At 38.7% G+C, this 16,506-nt stretch overlaps 1 protein-coding gene across 1 annotated transcript in view; it reads left to right on the forward strand.

Moving 5' to 3' along the window:
* The window catches only part of LOC126236716 (developmentally-regulated GTP-binding protein 2), a 127,282-nt gene that overhangs the window by 23,202 nt on the left and 87,574 nt on the right, over nucleotides 1-16,506 (forward strand). Inside the window, exon 4 of the mRNA XM_049946237.1 lies at nucleotides 14,979-15,122. Coding sequence (XP_049802194.1) covers nucleotides 14,979-15,122 — 144 coding nt within the window. The remainder of the gene's footprint in view (nucleotides 1-14,978; nucleotides 15,123-16,506) is intronic.

Below are 16,506 nucleotides of genomic sequence, written 5' to 3' on the forward strand. Positions count from 1 at the left end.
GCGAAAGGCAAAGGTCCCGAGTTCGAGTTTCGGTCTGGCACACAGTTTTAATCTGCCAGGAAGTTTCAATGCAGAATATGTCTGGCAACTCTGTGATTGTCAGTTTACTTGCTTGATGCCACATGATTACCGTGCTAAATTCACTTAATATTTTCTGTCATTTCCATAGAAAATAATCTGAATGATTTTCAGTTAAGGAGTGACATCAAGTTATAAATTTAAGGTTTTGATTCCAGAAAGGTGGTTCCATGTAGAAACTACAATTAATTTTTTCTTTAACATTGTGAATTATCTGTATTAGCAATGAGAGAGAGGTAAATGCTGCAGTTATTTGCTGGTTGTGAGATAATGTGTCCACGATGTAATGCAAAGACTGCATTAGGTCTCAGTTCCAATCTAGAGGGAGAACAGCATATTACCTCTTTTGTGACAGAGCTACAGGCAACCAGTTCAAAAATTGTTATGGGAAAATGTAATAGAACTTCCTCATCATAAGTCTTCTTGTTACTTCCAGTACCTCATAGTTCGAAGTTACAAATATTATGATACTTCTTTTAAAGGAATTTTTTTTACTCAGTTTCTTTATGTATACACTCCAATTGCCATATTTCCAAACTAGTGGAGCTTGACATTGCAGTGTATAAACACGACTGTTTTGAAATCTAAAGTACATAATGTCTTATTAATTTATAATGATTTTGGTGTCCTGGTGTTACAAATACTTTGTTTTATTAAATTAGACTTTTTATAGCCTTTTCCATTAGTTTATTGATCACAGCAGGAAACATCAGGGAGAAATAATCATAAAAACAACACTTGTCTCACATTATTATAAACAGTCTACAAAGCTCATGTAGTTTACAGAGTCCACACTTGTAGAAACGTACTGATTTGTAGGTAATGATATTGTCAAGCCAGGTTCAGAGTGCATTTTCATCCAGAAAGTAATTTTCTTGATAGCCTCTTTGTAAATATATATATGCTCTTTCAAAAAAAGAAATGAATTCCCTTTTTTTGTCAGTGTCATCAGATTTTATAGCCTGGAGCTAACAAACTGATAGGGGAAAGCCACTACTTCTCAAAAAGAGCACACAAAATAAACAAAAGGAGAAAAAAAGACTTTCCTTATCCAGGTCAGGTAAATTACTAGGACTACGAAGTCTTTCGCGGCGGAGTCCTTGCATAAAAAGTTCTCTGTTTTACTTGCCACACCAAATTTGGATAAAATCCCGAGATTTCGATGACTACCTCCATCATCTTCATCCCATCAGTTTTACCCCTGACAAAAATGATGGAGGTAGTCATCGAAAGCTCGGGATTTTATCCAAATTTGACGCGGCAAGTAAACCGAGAACTTTTTATGCAAGGTAAATTACTGGCTTTTATCTAATTTTGATATTGAGAGAAAAAAGTAGCAAATGCAGTTAGATATGAAAAAAATTGGTCGGTATAGGGATTTAGGAAATATAATTGATCAAAAATAGTAACAAGATTAAAAGAATCTTGAAATAAGATGATACCTGACTAGAGTGTTACTGTATTTTAGGATTGTCGCTATGTTGTCGACAAAGATAAAAATAACATTTATTACAGAAGTATTAGCTTGCATAATGTTAGCGCACTGAGAATGAAAGAAAATTTTAGTTACTGAGGAATAATAAGATAAAAGATGCATGACAACCCCCCCCCCCCCCCTCTGCGTTTAGCAATGCATGTTAAAGTGCCATCTCCAAGATGAGAAGGTGCACTGGCCCTGGATCGAATCCATCCAGTAGATTAGTGACAAGGTTTGGTGTGCCGTCCAGCCTGAATGTGGTTTTTAGGCAGTTTCCCCACATCCCACTAGTGAATACTGGGCTGATACCCAAGTGTCACCTCAGTTACACAATATGCAAACATTTAGAAGACTTTCACTCAGTTTCACATGCATAACACTACATGCAGACTGTTGGGATACATGTATTTCAAGTGAGAGGGTGATTTAATGTGGCGGTGACAGGAAGGGTATTTGGCCACCCTTAAATTCACCAGGCCAAATCAGACCATAACAGTGCCGACCCTGTGCTGATGCAGGACGAATGTATAAGAAAAAGAAGTGAGCAAGATAAAATCTGTATTACCTAGTCCAGTATTAGTGAATGATGTCGGAGTTTACTCCTAGACTACTGTAATTACTACCGAAAGTATTCCATCATTATAGCATGCTAAAATCTTTTGTGTGCATTATATTAAATTTTTATAAAGTAATTTTATACAAGAAAGTAAATAAAGGCAGTAATTGTTTTCAGCTAGCATTGGGTCATTGTATTCTAAAAGAAATAGTATAAGTGGACCTATATAAAAATTCACATTAATTGATAGAAGGTGCTGATTTACTGTTGACCACATGTATTCTGCTTATACAAAGAGATAATTTATGTAATGCTTCAAAAAGGTAATAATGAAGCAGGGAAGCATCAGGACATACTTAGGGGAATTACATATGCTGTACATGATGTCATTATACTGAAACCAACATTTTGAACAGCCACAGATGAACTTTGAGTGCAGGCAGCACATTGAAGCATTATTTTTCTCTTTATTGTTGTATTTTCAATATTTTATGATGGTGGAGAAGTTTTGTGCAATGTTCAGCTGCACCAAAAACTGCCTGGAAGAAAGTAACATTTCATCACACAGATGGGGCTGATTTAAAGGTGCAAAATTGCTGCAAACATAATTTTTGAGATTGATTCAATGAAATATAGTCTCAGTCTTTGATGTTGTTACTGAGCAGATGCATTCTGCTTCTGTTTGTGAGGAGTTACTTGTGTACAAATATTATGAAAGCAATGATATATTTCTCGTAAACATTCATGCCGAAATTTGAGGAATATTAATTTCAAGGTGTTACTTTTTTCTGTTCATGTTGTTGTAAACTTCAGAACTTCTTTTTACATAATCTCAGTATTGATGACCAGGTTTCATACTGATGCAGTGCAAAGGAATATTTGAACTCTTGCCATGAAAAGAAAGAATTTTAAGGCAAGTAACCTCACTAAGCAGTACTTGTAAGAACTATTCACCTTACTCTTTCAACTGAAGGCCTTAGGTATCAGAAGAAAAGTCAAATGCATTGCCATCAGTGTTCAATTTTCCAAAGCATTCGACACCTAAACACCGTAAGAGAGAAAATGGGTATTACAGCGAAATATGCGAGAAGTGAACTGCATTGGACAGTGAAATGTAAGACTCATTTTATTTGTACTTTCATTGATACAGCAGCAAAGAAAATTGACAGCAGCAAAGAAAATTGACAATGACTTTAAGATGAAAAATGTTAATATATTCAAACACTACAGCAATTTTCTTAACAATCAGTTTTCCAATTTATTCTGCCTTAACGTTGTTTTATTATCTTTCCTGGATTTAGCAAATATCATGAAATGTTAACTAACATAGTTTTGTTTCATTTATTTAACATTTTAGACACATTTTGAGAATTCATCTGAAAACATCATGCACCCTCTTGAACTGATGTGAAAGATTAGCCAGCTGATGGACAATATAAGGAAAAAGGGTATTCATATACATAAAAAATTAACTCACCAAGCGGTGGCTGCAGAACACTCATATACAGGTATTTAAAGTTGCAAGCCTTCGGAACCAGTGGTTGCTGCTTCTGCCAGAATGGTTGAAAGGGAAGGAAGAGGTGTGAAGGAACAGCACTGCTGAGGTTTAGGAAATGGGGAGTATTCGGAAAAGCAGCCCACAGCCCCATGTCAGCGGAGACTTACCAGACGGGATGAGAAGGAAGGGCTGATTGGGACTGCACTGGACGAGATTTAAAATCCTGAGAGTCTTAAGGGAGAAGGTATGCAAGATAGAGATTACTGCCAAAACATCATGCACGAGTTAATGAGAGTAGAGGGCTAAGTGCATTGCATGTGGTAGAGGGGGAGAGAGGGGGGAGGCAAATAGACAGGTTAGAAAATAAAAGATATAAAAAACTAAAAACAGGTACAGAAAGGAATTGTTGTTGCGAAGAAATGCTGAGGCCGAACAAATTAACATAAATGGAGACAAGGTGGATGACAAGAACCAAGGATATGTTGTAATGCCAGTTGCCGCCTGTGGAGTTCTGAGAAACTGATGTCTGGGGGAATAATCCAGATGGTCTGTGTCGCCGAGGCCACGACTGTTATAATGGGATGTTGTGGTTGCCAGTATTTATCCTTTGCTTACGCTGATTCATCCTAATTGATAACTTTGTGGTAGTCATATCGATGTAAAAGGCCGAACAATGTCTACATAATAGCTAGCATCGGGGTGTGTTGTTTCACATGTGGCTCTCCCTATGATAGTGTAAGTTTTACCATTTACGTCGCTGATATAGGTGGTGGTAGGATGGTGCATAGGGCAAGTCTTACAGCAGGAACGGTCACAGGGTAGCAGCCATAGTGTAGGGAAATGGGTGCAGAAGGAAAGTAGGGTCTGACAAGGACACTGTAGAGATTGGGAGGGTGACGAAAAGCTATTCTGGGTGTGGTGGGCAAAAATGGTTGACAGAATGGACCTTATTTCGGGAGATGATTTTAGGAAGTTGTCGAAGTAGCTGATTAATTCATTCAAGACCAGGATAATACTGAGTGATAAGAGGTGTACTCCAAAGTTGTTTTTTGGAGGGATCAGCAGTACCAGGATTGTATGTGATGGTCCAGGAAATCTATTTTTGAACTAGGCTGGTGGGGTAATTAAACCCTATGCAGACTGAGATGAGAATGGTGGGGTATTGCTGTAAAGAATCTGCATCTTAACAGATAAGTGTGCTGTGAATTCCTAGAGTGTATGGGAGGGAACATTTGATGTGGAAAGTATGGCAGCTGTCGAAATGTAAGTATTGTTGTTTGTTTGTAGGTTTAATGTGAGCAGAAGGGTGTGTTGACCTTCACTCAGGAGAAGTCAGCGTCAAAAACCAAACTAGGGGCTGAATGCTTATGGATCCCAGGGAAACCCCCTCCAGATGACACAAAAAAAGTTAGCATTGGAAGGAGCCAACTTTGTTCTCATGACTATGCCCCTGATCTGTTTGTATGTCTGCTCCTCAAAGGTAAAATAATTGTTGTAAGTATGAAGTTGATTAAGGCGAACAGGAAGGATGTCATAGGCTTGGAATCAGGTGGGTGCTGACTGAGGAAATGTTGAACAGTAGACAGACCATGTATACAGGGTGTTACAAAAAGGTACAGCCAAACTTACAGGAAACATTCCTCACACACAAATAAAGAAAAGATGTTATGTGGACATGTGTCCGGAAACGCTTAATTTCCATGTTAGAGCTCATTTTAGTTTCGTCAGTATGTACTGTACTTCCTCGATTCACCGCCAGTTGGCCCAATTGAAGGAAGGTAATGTTGACTTTGGTGCTTATGTTAACATGCGACTCATTGCTCTACAATACTAGCATCGAGCACATCAGTACATAGCATCAACATGTTAGTGTTCATCACCAACGTGGTTTTGCAGTCAGTGCAATGTTTACAAATGCAGAGTTGGCAAATGCCCATTTGATGTATGGATTATCATGGGGCAATAGTCGTGACGCGGTACGTTTGTATCGAGACAGATTTCCAGAACGAAGGTGTCCTGACAGGAAGACGTTCGAAGCAATTGATCGGCGTCTTAGGGAGCCCGGAACATTCCAGCCTATGACTCGTGACTGGGGAAGACATAGAACGACAAGGACACCTGCAATGGACGAGGCAATTCTTCGTGCAGTTGATGATAACCCTAATGTCAGTGTCAGAGAAGTTGCTGCTGTACAAGGTAACATTGACCACGTCACTGTATGGAGAGTGCTACGGGAGAACCAGTTGTTTCTGTACCGTGTACAGCGTGTGCAGGCACTATCAGCAGCTGATTGGCCTCCACGAGTACACCTCTGCGAATGGTTCATCCAACAATGTGTCAATCCTCATTTCAGTGCAAATGTTCTCTTTACGGATGAGGCTTCATTCCAACTTGATCAAATTGTAAATTTTCACAATCAACATGTGTGGGCTGACGAGAATCCGCACGCAATTGTGCAATCACGTCGTCAACACAGATTTTCTGTGAACATTTGCGCAGGCATTGTTGGTGATGTGTTGATTGGGCCCCATGTTCTTCCACCTATGGAAGCATGTTATCATGATTTCATACGGGATACTCTACCTGTGCTGCTAGAACATGTGCCTTTACAAGTACGACGACCAATGGATTGGTAGAGGCGGACCAATTCCATGGCCTGGAGGGAGGAGTGCCTAAGATGAGAAGAGTGTACTGTTGTGACTGGTTTTTCTGGTCATGAGTTATGTGTTGCTCTGGGAGGCAGTGGTGAAGACTGGGGTATATTAAGAAGGTTGGCCAAGCTCAGTTTGTCGGAGACAATTGGTGATTGATGGTAAACAAAGTCTGGCATGTTGTTGCAGTTTGAAGTTGTCTTGGCAGATGGTACCATCCAAAGAAACATGACAGACAGATAACTGCAGGATTTTGTAGGAGGAGAAACCACCTAATACAGGCTATTTCACAGAAAGTTTGTTAATTGTAATGCTACATACATAACACGAGTACCGTAGACAACACAAATGTTAAAAATCATACGTTATTTCAGCTTTAAATTATAAAAGTAGGAACAGTCTGCTCCACGTGAAATAGTGCATAGTGACTTGGCCTTATTCCACCTCTCACATGACTTTGATTTTGGTTACAGATCTCAGCAAGGTACAGGTATGGACAGGCATGATCTGTGTGCATCGTCATTATATTCTGTAGCCTCAGTTAGTAATTATATGATTAAGTTATATGGTGGTGATTGTTGTTACTGATGCCTTTGGGTGAGTGACGAGCAGTACGTTACGTACATGTATGCATAGATACAGAGGTTCGGTATTGACCTCTTAATTTCGAATACTCATACAGCTGAAGCCACCATTCTCTCTTCCCTCCGTCCCTCACTCCCTCTGTTTCTTCCTTTCTCTTTCCTCCCTCCCTCCCCCCCTCTCCCCCTCCGCACTCTTTTCTGCACTTAAAAATTCATTGCCTGCCATATCGTCGTATAAGGATATTTTATCTAAAAGAATCTCGGATTACCCTTAAATGTAGGCTACTCCAAACAAAATTTAATCTGTGCAGTTATTGCCCTAATTCATACTAGTGAGATATATGAAAAACACCATATTTACCTGGCTACAAGATGACGCTGAATATTAGAGAACTACCTACTTTGGAGAGGCTTCTTTTAATTATTAATTAATACATTCTCACTAGTAGTGGCAGCCATGGGCAGGTGGCAGTACTGCAGGTTCGTGACAGTTAGCGAGTAAACAGTCCGCCATTTCAGTAATCATTGATCAGTGAAATGGACAACAGTGTGTGTTAGCCATAAAAATGTTTTATAAAAGCAATGGTAGTTTGGTGGTGGCACAGAGGGAGTTTCGACATTTCTGTAATTTAGGACATCATGATGCCATAACATCGAAACACGTGATAAAATGTTGGATTTATAACTTTGAAGAGACTGGATCTGCTCTCAAGAAGAAACCAACAGGACGACCAAGAAGTGTGCGTTCTCCAGCAATCATTGATGTTGTGTGCGAGTCTGTCTTACGGAGGCCACAGCGATCCAGTCATAACCAAGCAGCAGTGGTTGGAATGTCCTGGGAGAGTGTTCGCAGAATTCATCATCTTGATTTAATATTTCATCTGTACAAACTACAGATGGTGCAACAGTTGAAGGATGATGACTACCAGTTACGATTAGGATTCTGTCAATTGATAACAAAAATAAACAGTGACGATGAATTTCGAAACAAGTTGTGGATGTCAGATGAGGCATATTTTCATCTCACCAGTTAAGTGAATGAACAGAACTGCCGTTACTGGGCAGGCACAAATCCTAATGACGTTCATGAGCACCCTTTACATGCTAGCAAAGTGTCAGTAGATGTGGTGTTTCATCACATGGGATTATCGGACCGTATATTTTCACAAATGAACAGGGAAGCACAATAACTGTCAATGCCAATCATTACGTGGAGATGTTACGAACTTTCGTTACACCTGCATTGAACAACTTTCCAAACGTTCAAGAAGTCTGGTTTCAACAGGACAGAGTGACATCAGACACTGCATGGCAAGCAATGGCATATGTGTGAGAATTGTTTGGCAACCATGTTATCTCACAATTTGGTAACATTCCCTGATCCCCTAGATCACCAGATTTATCCGTTTGTGATTTTTTCTTGTGGGGTTACCTCAAGAGCAAAGTCTACACAACTCGACCAAGAACCCTGGATGAGTTAAAACAGAGAATTCTGCATGCAATTCACATTATCCCAGCTGAGATGTAGCAGCGGTCAATGAGGAATCTCAACAGCAGATTTGTACAGGAGGACGCCATTAAAAAAAAAAAGATAAATTCCATCAATATTTCGTAAATGGCAAAGTTGTAAAGTTTTAATTACTGTGAATATAATTTCTTTCCTTCATCACTTACAGTTTTATTGAATTGTGGAAATGTTCCCATTTTTCTGACACCCTGTTTAATTGTCCACAACTTGGTGAAAAAAAGAAATAAAACTAACAAATGATATGGTTCACATACATTGTTGTCACCACAGACAGTTTTTCACTTACTATGTGAACCAGGAGTCTGCGATATCACAATATATTTTAAGCATCTGAAAACAGCTACAAGTCACACTTTGTACACACGTCAAAAAAAGTTTTGCATCACCCCGGTTCCCAGAACTTCTGAAGATAGACGTTGACTGTGGGTATTGTATCACAGACAGAGTCCCTATGGCTCATGTTGTCTGTAGTTCAACCATGCCTAGACGGCAGTGTGCGATTTGCAGGGGGGGATGGGGGGGATTTCCCCCCCTCTGCATCAGACCATCCCCTCCTCTGGTTTTAGTTTATGCGTCCCAACCTGAAACACTATTAATATGCTTCAGTTTTCTATCATCAGAATAAGTACAGCTTTTCACAAATGTTCCTCTACTTTTTGAATTCCCCTCGTATACCTGTATGTAGAGGATTTTGTAAATAAGCTTTACCTATAATGTACTTTTAAAGATATAACAAGGGATGGCTTTTCTGATAGTGCATACGCATGAATAGTGAGTTTCAGCATTAACATCTATTTATAAATAGCTGTTTAACCATGCGTAACGCCACAGTCCAAGCTAGTAACATATATAATTCTAATAACCCCGAAGACATCCCCCCCACTGGTAAAAGCACAAATCGCACCCTGCTAGACGGTCAATAACCGCGGTTTGATTGTGTCCACATTGTTACTTTGTGCCAGGAAGGGCTCTCAACAAGGGAAGTGTCCAGGTGTCTCAGAGTGAACCAAAGCGATGTTGTTCGTACATGGAGGAGATACAGAGAGACAGGAACTGCCAGTGTCATGCCTCGCTCAGGCCGCCCAAGGGCTACTACTGCAATGGATGACCCCTACCTACGGATTATGGCTCGGAGGAACCCTGACAGCAATGCCACCATGTTAAATAATGCTTTTCATACAGTCACAGGATGTTGTGTTAAGACTCAAACTGTGCATAATAGGCTGCATGATGCGGAACTTTGCTTCAGACGTCCATGGCAAGGTCCATCTTTGCAACCACAACACCATGCAGTGCAATACAGATGGGCCAAACAACATGCCGAATAGACCGCTCAGGATTGGATCACGTTCTCATCACCGATGTGTTTGGAGGCAACCTGGTCAGGCTGAAAGCCTTAGACACACTGTCCAGTGAGTGCGGCAAGGTGGAGGTTCCCTGCTGTTTTAGGGTGGCATTATATGGGGCCGACGTGTGGCGCCGGTGGTCACGGAAGGCACTGTAATGGCTGTACGATACATGAATGCCGTCTTCCGACTGATAGTGCAATTTTATTGGCAGCATATTGACGATCATTCGTCTTCATGAACGACAGTTCGTGCCCCCATCGTGCACATTTTGTGAGCGACTTCCTTCAGGATAACAACATCACTCGACTAGAGTGGCCAGCATGTTCTTCAGACATGAACCCTATCAAACATGCCTGGGATAGATTGAAAAGGGCTGTTTATGGTCAACATGATCCACCAACCCCTCTGAGGGATCTACGCCAAATCGCCATTGAGGAGTGGGACAATCTGGACAAACAGTGCTATGATGAACTTGCAGATAGTATGCCACGACGAATACAGGCATGCATCAGTGCAAGAGGACGTGCTACTGGGTATTAGAGGTACCGGTGTGTACAGCAATCTGGACCACCACCTCTGAAGGTCTCGTTGTATGGTGGTACAACATCCAATGTGTGGTTTTAATCAGCAATGAAAAAGGGTGGAAATGATGTTTTGTTGATCTCTATTCCATTTTTCTGTACGGGTTCTGGAACCCTTAGAACCGTGGTGATGCAAAACGTTTTTTCAATGCATGTATTTTTTATTTACCAGATTCGTTCTTCAAATGAACACGAGAAACCTTAGAATATGAAGTTTGAAGTTGTCAGACAGTAGTAAAGACTGAATTTAAAGTTGGCTTACTGTTCTAAAGATTAAACTGACTGTACTTTAAAACTTATTTTTAAAGTAGAGTGGCAAATTATGACATTGATTGCACCAAAGAAGAATTTGTTTGTTTGTTGTTTTCATTCGAAAGCCTACAGCAATTTCTTACTTTGTGTCACGTGTTCTGGTATTATGTTGTTTCATAAGCCATTCATGTAATTTTATATGCAGAACCATTTGAAACTTTTCATTATAGTCACTTGAGATTCCGCTCCAGGCAGTAAGGATCCACCACCCCAGCATTGATATTGAGGGTTTCTTTAAGGTATGGTCTTCTTTAAGAAGGCACTCATCGCAAAGCTGTTGGAGGTGAGCTTTAAAAGCTTTATTGACAACAACATCCATTAGTTGGAATTTCTGTGATCATACCAACAGGAATTATTATTGAACCTGTGGCGTTCTTTGTAATGTTTTGGATGAAAGAACTTAGCTTCAACATTCTCTTTCTGTTAGGAAAATAGTCTAGTATTCTGTTCCAAGCAACCTTCAGCCACTTTTCTTGACATAGGAAGATAGTTCTGCAGGCAGTTTTCTCTTTGGGTACTTTTTTCCCCGCATATAGCCACATATGGGTCAGTTTCCTGTCATCAAAAGTATGATCATAAGGGGTATCCAGTGTAATATTTAAGTGGAGGATTTTTTGTAGGGATGATGCAGCATGTTATTTTGGATGGAGAGTCATTGTCAGATGTAGAAGTAAGTTTGGATGTGCTTCACGGAAGTCTGTTGGAACATTTGCTGTTCATGTTGTATATTAATGACCTTGCGGATAATATTAATAGTAACTTAAGAATTTTTGCAGCTGATGCAATTATCTATAATGAAATATTGTTAGAAAGAAGCTGCACAAATATTCAGGAAGATGTTGACAAGATTCCAAAATGGTGCAAAGATTGGCAAGTTGCTTTAAATAATCAGAAATGTAAAATTATGCACTTCGCAAAATGAAAATAATAATAATAATAATAATAATAATAATAATTAGTATTCTACAACTATAATAGCAGAGAGTCACAGTTACAATCACATAACTCCTAAATCAATTTTTTAATTTTATTTATTTATTTATTTATTTTTGCCAAATTCAATGTTATTTTGGCTAATTTTGGCGCTATTTTCATCATCATTTCAAAGTAAATTACACGGAAAATGAACTGTCAGTTTAAGTCCCTATGTTATGAATATTAATAAACTGCCATTCTCAGATTTATAACTATTTTATACAACAAAATCATGCAGTTTCTTAATAAGACCGCCAGTTTTGCATTATTTTGCTAAAACCACTGATTTTGCTTGATTTTTTACATTACTGTTTCCACCAAATTTTCCTGTTTGTAGCTATCTCACAACACAACAATACTTACCTCAGCAACAGAAGTTTAATCTGTGAATTTAAGATGATCCTGTATTTTTCAGGCGATGAATTTGGGGAAAATGTTTTCTAGAGGGGGTAAATACTGAAACCTAGCATTGTTCTGTTCACATAGTAGCAGCCTATACTATCACTGTTATTGTTTCACAACTTCCCATGATTTTCATGTTTTGTTAATTTGCAGTTGTTATGTGATGCTTTTTATAATTTTCTAAAATTTTTTCCTGTCTATTTCTGACACACAGTTCTGTTATCTATTGAAAAAACATACACTGTTGGGCATTAAAATTGCAACACATGAAAGAGAGCAAATAATGAAATTCTCTAAATAGAGTGTATATAACACAGTGGGAAGAATACATGATTAAATTTGTAAGGTGATGTTGTGGGAGGGAACTATCCATGAACTGAAACAGAAGATTGGAGATAAAATCACTGCTTTTCCCCAAGATATGCTACACCCAGTATTCAGGAGTTCCCATAACAGGCTATTAGAATGTGAATATCAAAAGGGACATCTCACCTCTTTCTGATGTCATCTTTAAGACAGAAAGATACAGTTTGTAATGAAAACTTAAATGGCATACTGTATACATGCTTTTTTGTCAGTAAAATTGTTTTTCCTGTGTTTATTCATGCAAATTACATTACTTCAAAATTTCCCATTTTCCTGCGCTGTCCTGTATATGTCTGTCCCCTCGGGCACAAGTGGCTCATAGCCACCGAGATTGTGCATGGTATTGACCGTGGTACTCATGAACTCAGAGTTTCCACATTTGCATGACAGCAGTAATATTGCAGAATGATGAACTATGTTCTCTGTAGGACATGATCCTGCTGCTTTAGAATTCTGGCATGTACTGGTAGATGTTTCCCTTACTTGAAGTACAACATGATCCCCTCACAACAAACAACATTCAGATGTGATTTCTGAATGAGAAACCCATTTCATAATCTTTCTTTGCATACAGAACGTGGATAGCTTGTAGTCCAATTTGATTTGTGCAGTTGCACTGAAATGCTAATTATTTCCATATCATAGCATGTGGTACACATTGTGGCGAATCCTTCCAGTGCCTCTATCTGTAGCAGCAGGTGACGGGCTACACAGATTGGAAACCAGCCCACCAACACACTCGCTGGTCACTTGCACTGGTGGGAGAATTTAGACAGCTACCCTTTCCGCATGTAAGGCATGCCAAATGGTCGCTTGAGAGGTCTCTTGTTCCACTCCGATGAGGCACCAACCCCGGTTGTGCTCTCGGCAGCTCGTCCATGCAACACCACGTGACTAGTGTCGTTGTCTGCCACATTTTGCCAGGGTATGTGCGAACCGTAGAATTCTTATCCCACATTCGGTGTCAGTGTTCTGTCGCACTTCGTTTGGCAAGAGGAATGTTACCGCATTTTTCTGCACCACCTTCCTGAGCTGCATATCCTCTAGGTGCTTCTGTTGACTGCGGGTGTACAAAGCCTGGTTCGTCCTCCTGGTATCAGCAATTGGAATACTGTGTGCAGTGTAGTGCAAATAGTGCAGTGAAGTGCAGTGCATGCTGGGAGTAACAGACAGGTTATTGTTATTCTGTCCCCAGCTGTTTTGGTGCCCTTTTGCTGTTAAGCATGTCTTTTTTGAAGTGGGTCTTCCCGGGCCAAACAAAGGCTGTAAGCCATTCATAGTCTGCCTGGTGCAGAGTCTTCACCCTGAGCAAGGGCCCTCCTTGATTAAGAGGTATTAGCTCATGGAATTTTACTGTACTTATTAGCTTTTAGGTATAATATGTTAGAACTAGCCTGCACGGCTTTTCCAGCATGCCCCATCATTTTTTGTCATTTGTCTTAACTGGCACAGTGCTTAGTCATGTATGCCCCGTAGGAGTACAGAAAGGAACACAAATCTTTCCATCATCATGGCAATTTGATGTTTGTCAGATTCATGCAGTTGCAATTTTAATGGGCAGCATATTATTGCAACTTATGGTTGCTGTTTAGGGGATGATAAGAACAAGCAAGGAGAATGGGGGAAGGGCAAATACTTTAACGATCCATAATCATCCAGGGCACATAACATTAGGTAATGTGTATATCCTATAATAGTTGTATGATTTTGAGGCCACTGTAAAATGGAAAATTAACAATCACGTGAATCGAAATTAGTAAGTCGCCTAGAATACCTTTCTGCAAGTTCTGAAAGGAGGTACAGCCTTCACTGACATGCTTGCAGACTAAGTTACTTTACTCACAGTGATATGTATTTCGAGTTACCAGAATGACTATCAAAGATAATGATAAGCACCATTGCTGTTATTTTATTTCCTGAATTTAGGTCTTATTGACTGTATATTAGCCTAAATTAATCCATTGATTGAAGTTATGGTTATTTAGGGAGGTGATGTAGTGATTGAGGCACTGGATTTGCATTTTGGGAGGACAGTTGTTCAAATCTCCATTCGGCTACTTTCCGTGGTCTCCCTAAACTGCATAAGACAGACACACTGGTATAGTACTTTTGAAAGGAAACAGCTGATCTTCTTCCCCAGTCAGGCTAGTGCTCCGTCTAAGGACTTTGTCATCAGTGAGACACCAAACCTTAATCTTATTTTTTTAATGTGCGGTATTATGTATTGATATCACATGTAACTGTGAATGTAAGCGAAAAATTTTAACATTTGATTGAAGACTTGTTTCTGGTCGAAGGTAAATGCTTCATTATGAAAGATGTTGTTATTGTATACAATTTCCGGGTGAAGAATTAACTTAAGCTTTGTACAATAATATTTTGAGGAAAAAACAGAATATTTGTTGTGGGCTGAAAGATTAAATAAAATAACTTTCAAAGCTTCTGATTCCATTTGGCATAGATACAGCAGTACATTTTCTGTTTATTGATATTGTACTACACAAGAATTTCTAAATGAATTGTATACTATTTGAAAATAAATAATTCTAAGAATGGTGAAGTATTAAATTCTGTGCTTTTTTCCTTGTTACTGAAACTAATGACTGTTGTTTCACTTGTAGGTGATTGCTGTAGCTCGAACTGCAGATTTAGTCATGATGATGCTTGATGCAACCAAGCAGGATGTTCAAAGGGTCCTGCTGGAAAAGGAACTGGAAAGTGTTGGCATCCGATTGAACAAGAAGAAACCAAATATATATTTCAAGGTTAGTCTTCAGAAATTGTTATAAAGGCAATTTTTGAAAGAGTTCTACTAAATGAAAAATTGTATTTCTGAAAAATTCTAGTCATTGCTTAAAAAAGAATCTTAGAATTAATTACTGATTTATAAATGCATAGGTGCGGGGCTCAATCTTCAGTCACACCAGTGATATTTTTTTTTATTTTTATTTTTTTTCTGTCACATGCTGCTTCTTTCACTTTTAGCAATTATTTACATCTGAAAAACTTTAAATTTGGCTGTGGTTTTGATTTAAACTGTAGGTCCCCATATAAATTGCTGTAAAAGTCAGCTCAAAGGTCACGTGTAAAAAGCAGTATGGTGTTCAAAGTAATGTGATTAACAGCAGTTTTAACTTTTATTATTAAGAGAAGTGATAGATTGTGGAAAAAGTAATCATTGATAAATGTGCCATTATAGAACAATAAGTTCAGTTTTGAATCCAGTGAAGATATCAGGAATGTTTCAAAACTAATGATAATTGTGTAATTTGCATTAGCTCAATTCACATGACATTTTTGCATTGTTGTGTTGGTAAACATGTCTGAAAAGTATCTGTACAATGTTAGCCACATTCAGTATTTAGTCTGTTGTCAGCTGTCAAAAAGATTATATGTATTTTGGTAGTACTGACGATCATTTATTTTGGATGGAAATGGGTCAAAGAATTTGTATTAAATTTTGCCGTAAGTATGGAATAAAGTGCAGCAAAGATTTAGGAATGTAAAATAATGCTTTTTGTGAGTGTGCTGCGAAAAAACAAGGACTTAAGAGTGGTGTGACTGTAAGGATTGATATCATATGCCTTTGGGCAAATGCATGTCTACTTGAAATATTTGCTTGTTACCATCTTACAGTTGAGCTGTGCACAATTTACTTTATGTCCACAAAGCCAAACTTGCTGCACATAGATGTAACTCATTGCCCTGGAGTGTAAATTGTGTAATATTTACAAATTTAATTGAAGTACAAGCTAAATAACTAGAATATTAATATAATTAATAAAATGTTGTATCCTTCTGGATAATTGATTGTTAGCAACACCTATGGGTTTAGATTTGACAAAAACCAATTATTTATTCATCCAGTTAAAATACACAGATAATTGAAATGGTGATCCTAGTAATCCACATACAATCTGTGATGTAACATGTGAATTTTACAGAACAACACCTAAGCCAACGAAAGATGTTCACGGAAACCGGAAATATTGTCCAAGTGATGGTTATAGTATCACTTCATAACGGGTAATGCAGACTATGACATAAATGTAAATACTGCCTGAATTCTCGTTTTTGCCTGCAAGGGTGCAGCATTGTAAATAACATCGTTGGCTTGTTATTGTTCCATGAATTTTAACAAAATTGTGT

This window comes from Schistocerca nitens, chromosome 2, assembly GCF_023898315.1.
Source record: "Schistocerca nitens isolate TAMUIC-IGC-003100 chromosome 2, iqSchNite1.1, whole genome shotgun sequence".
Classification (NCBI taxonomy): domain Eukaryota; kingdom Metazoa; phylum Arthropoda; class Insecta; order Orthoptera; family Acrididae; genus Schistocerca; species Schistocerca nitens.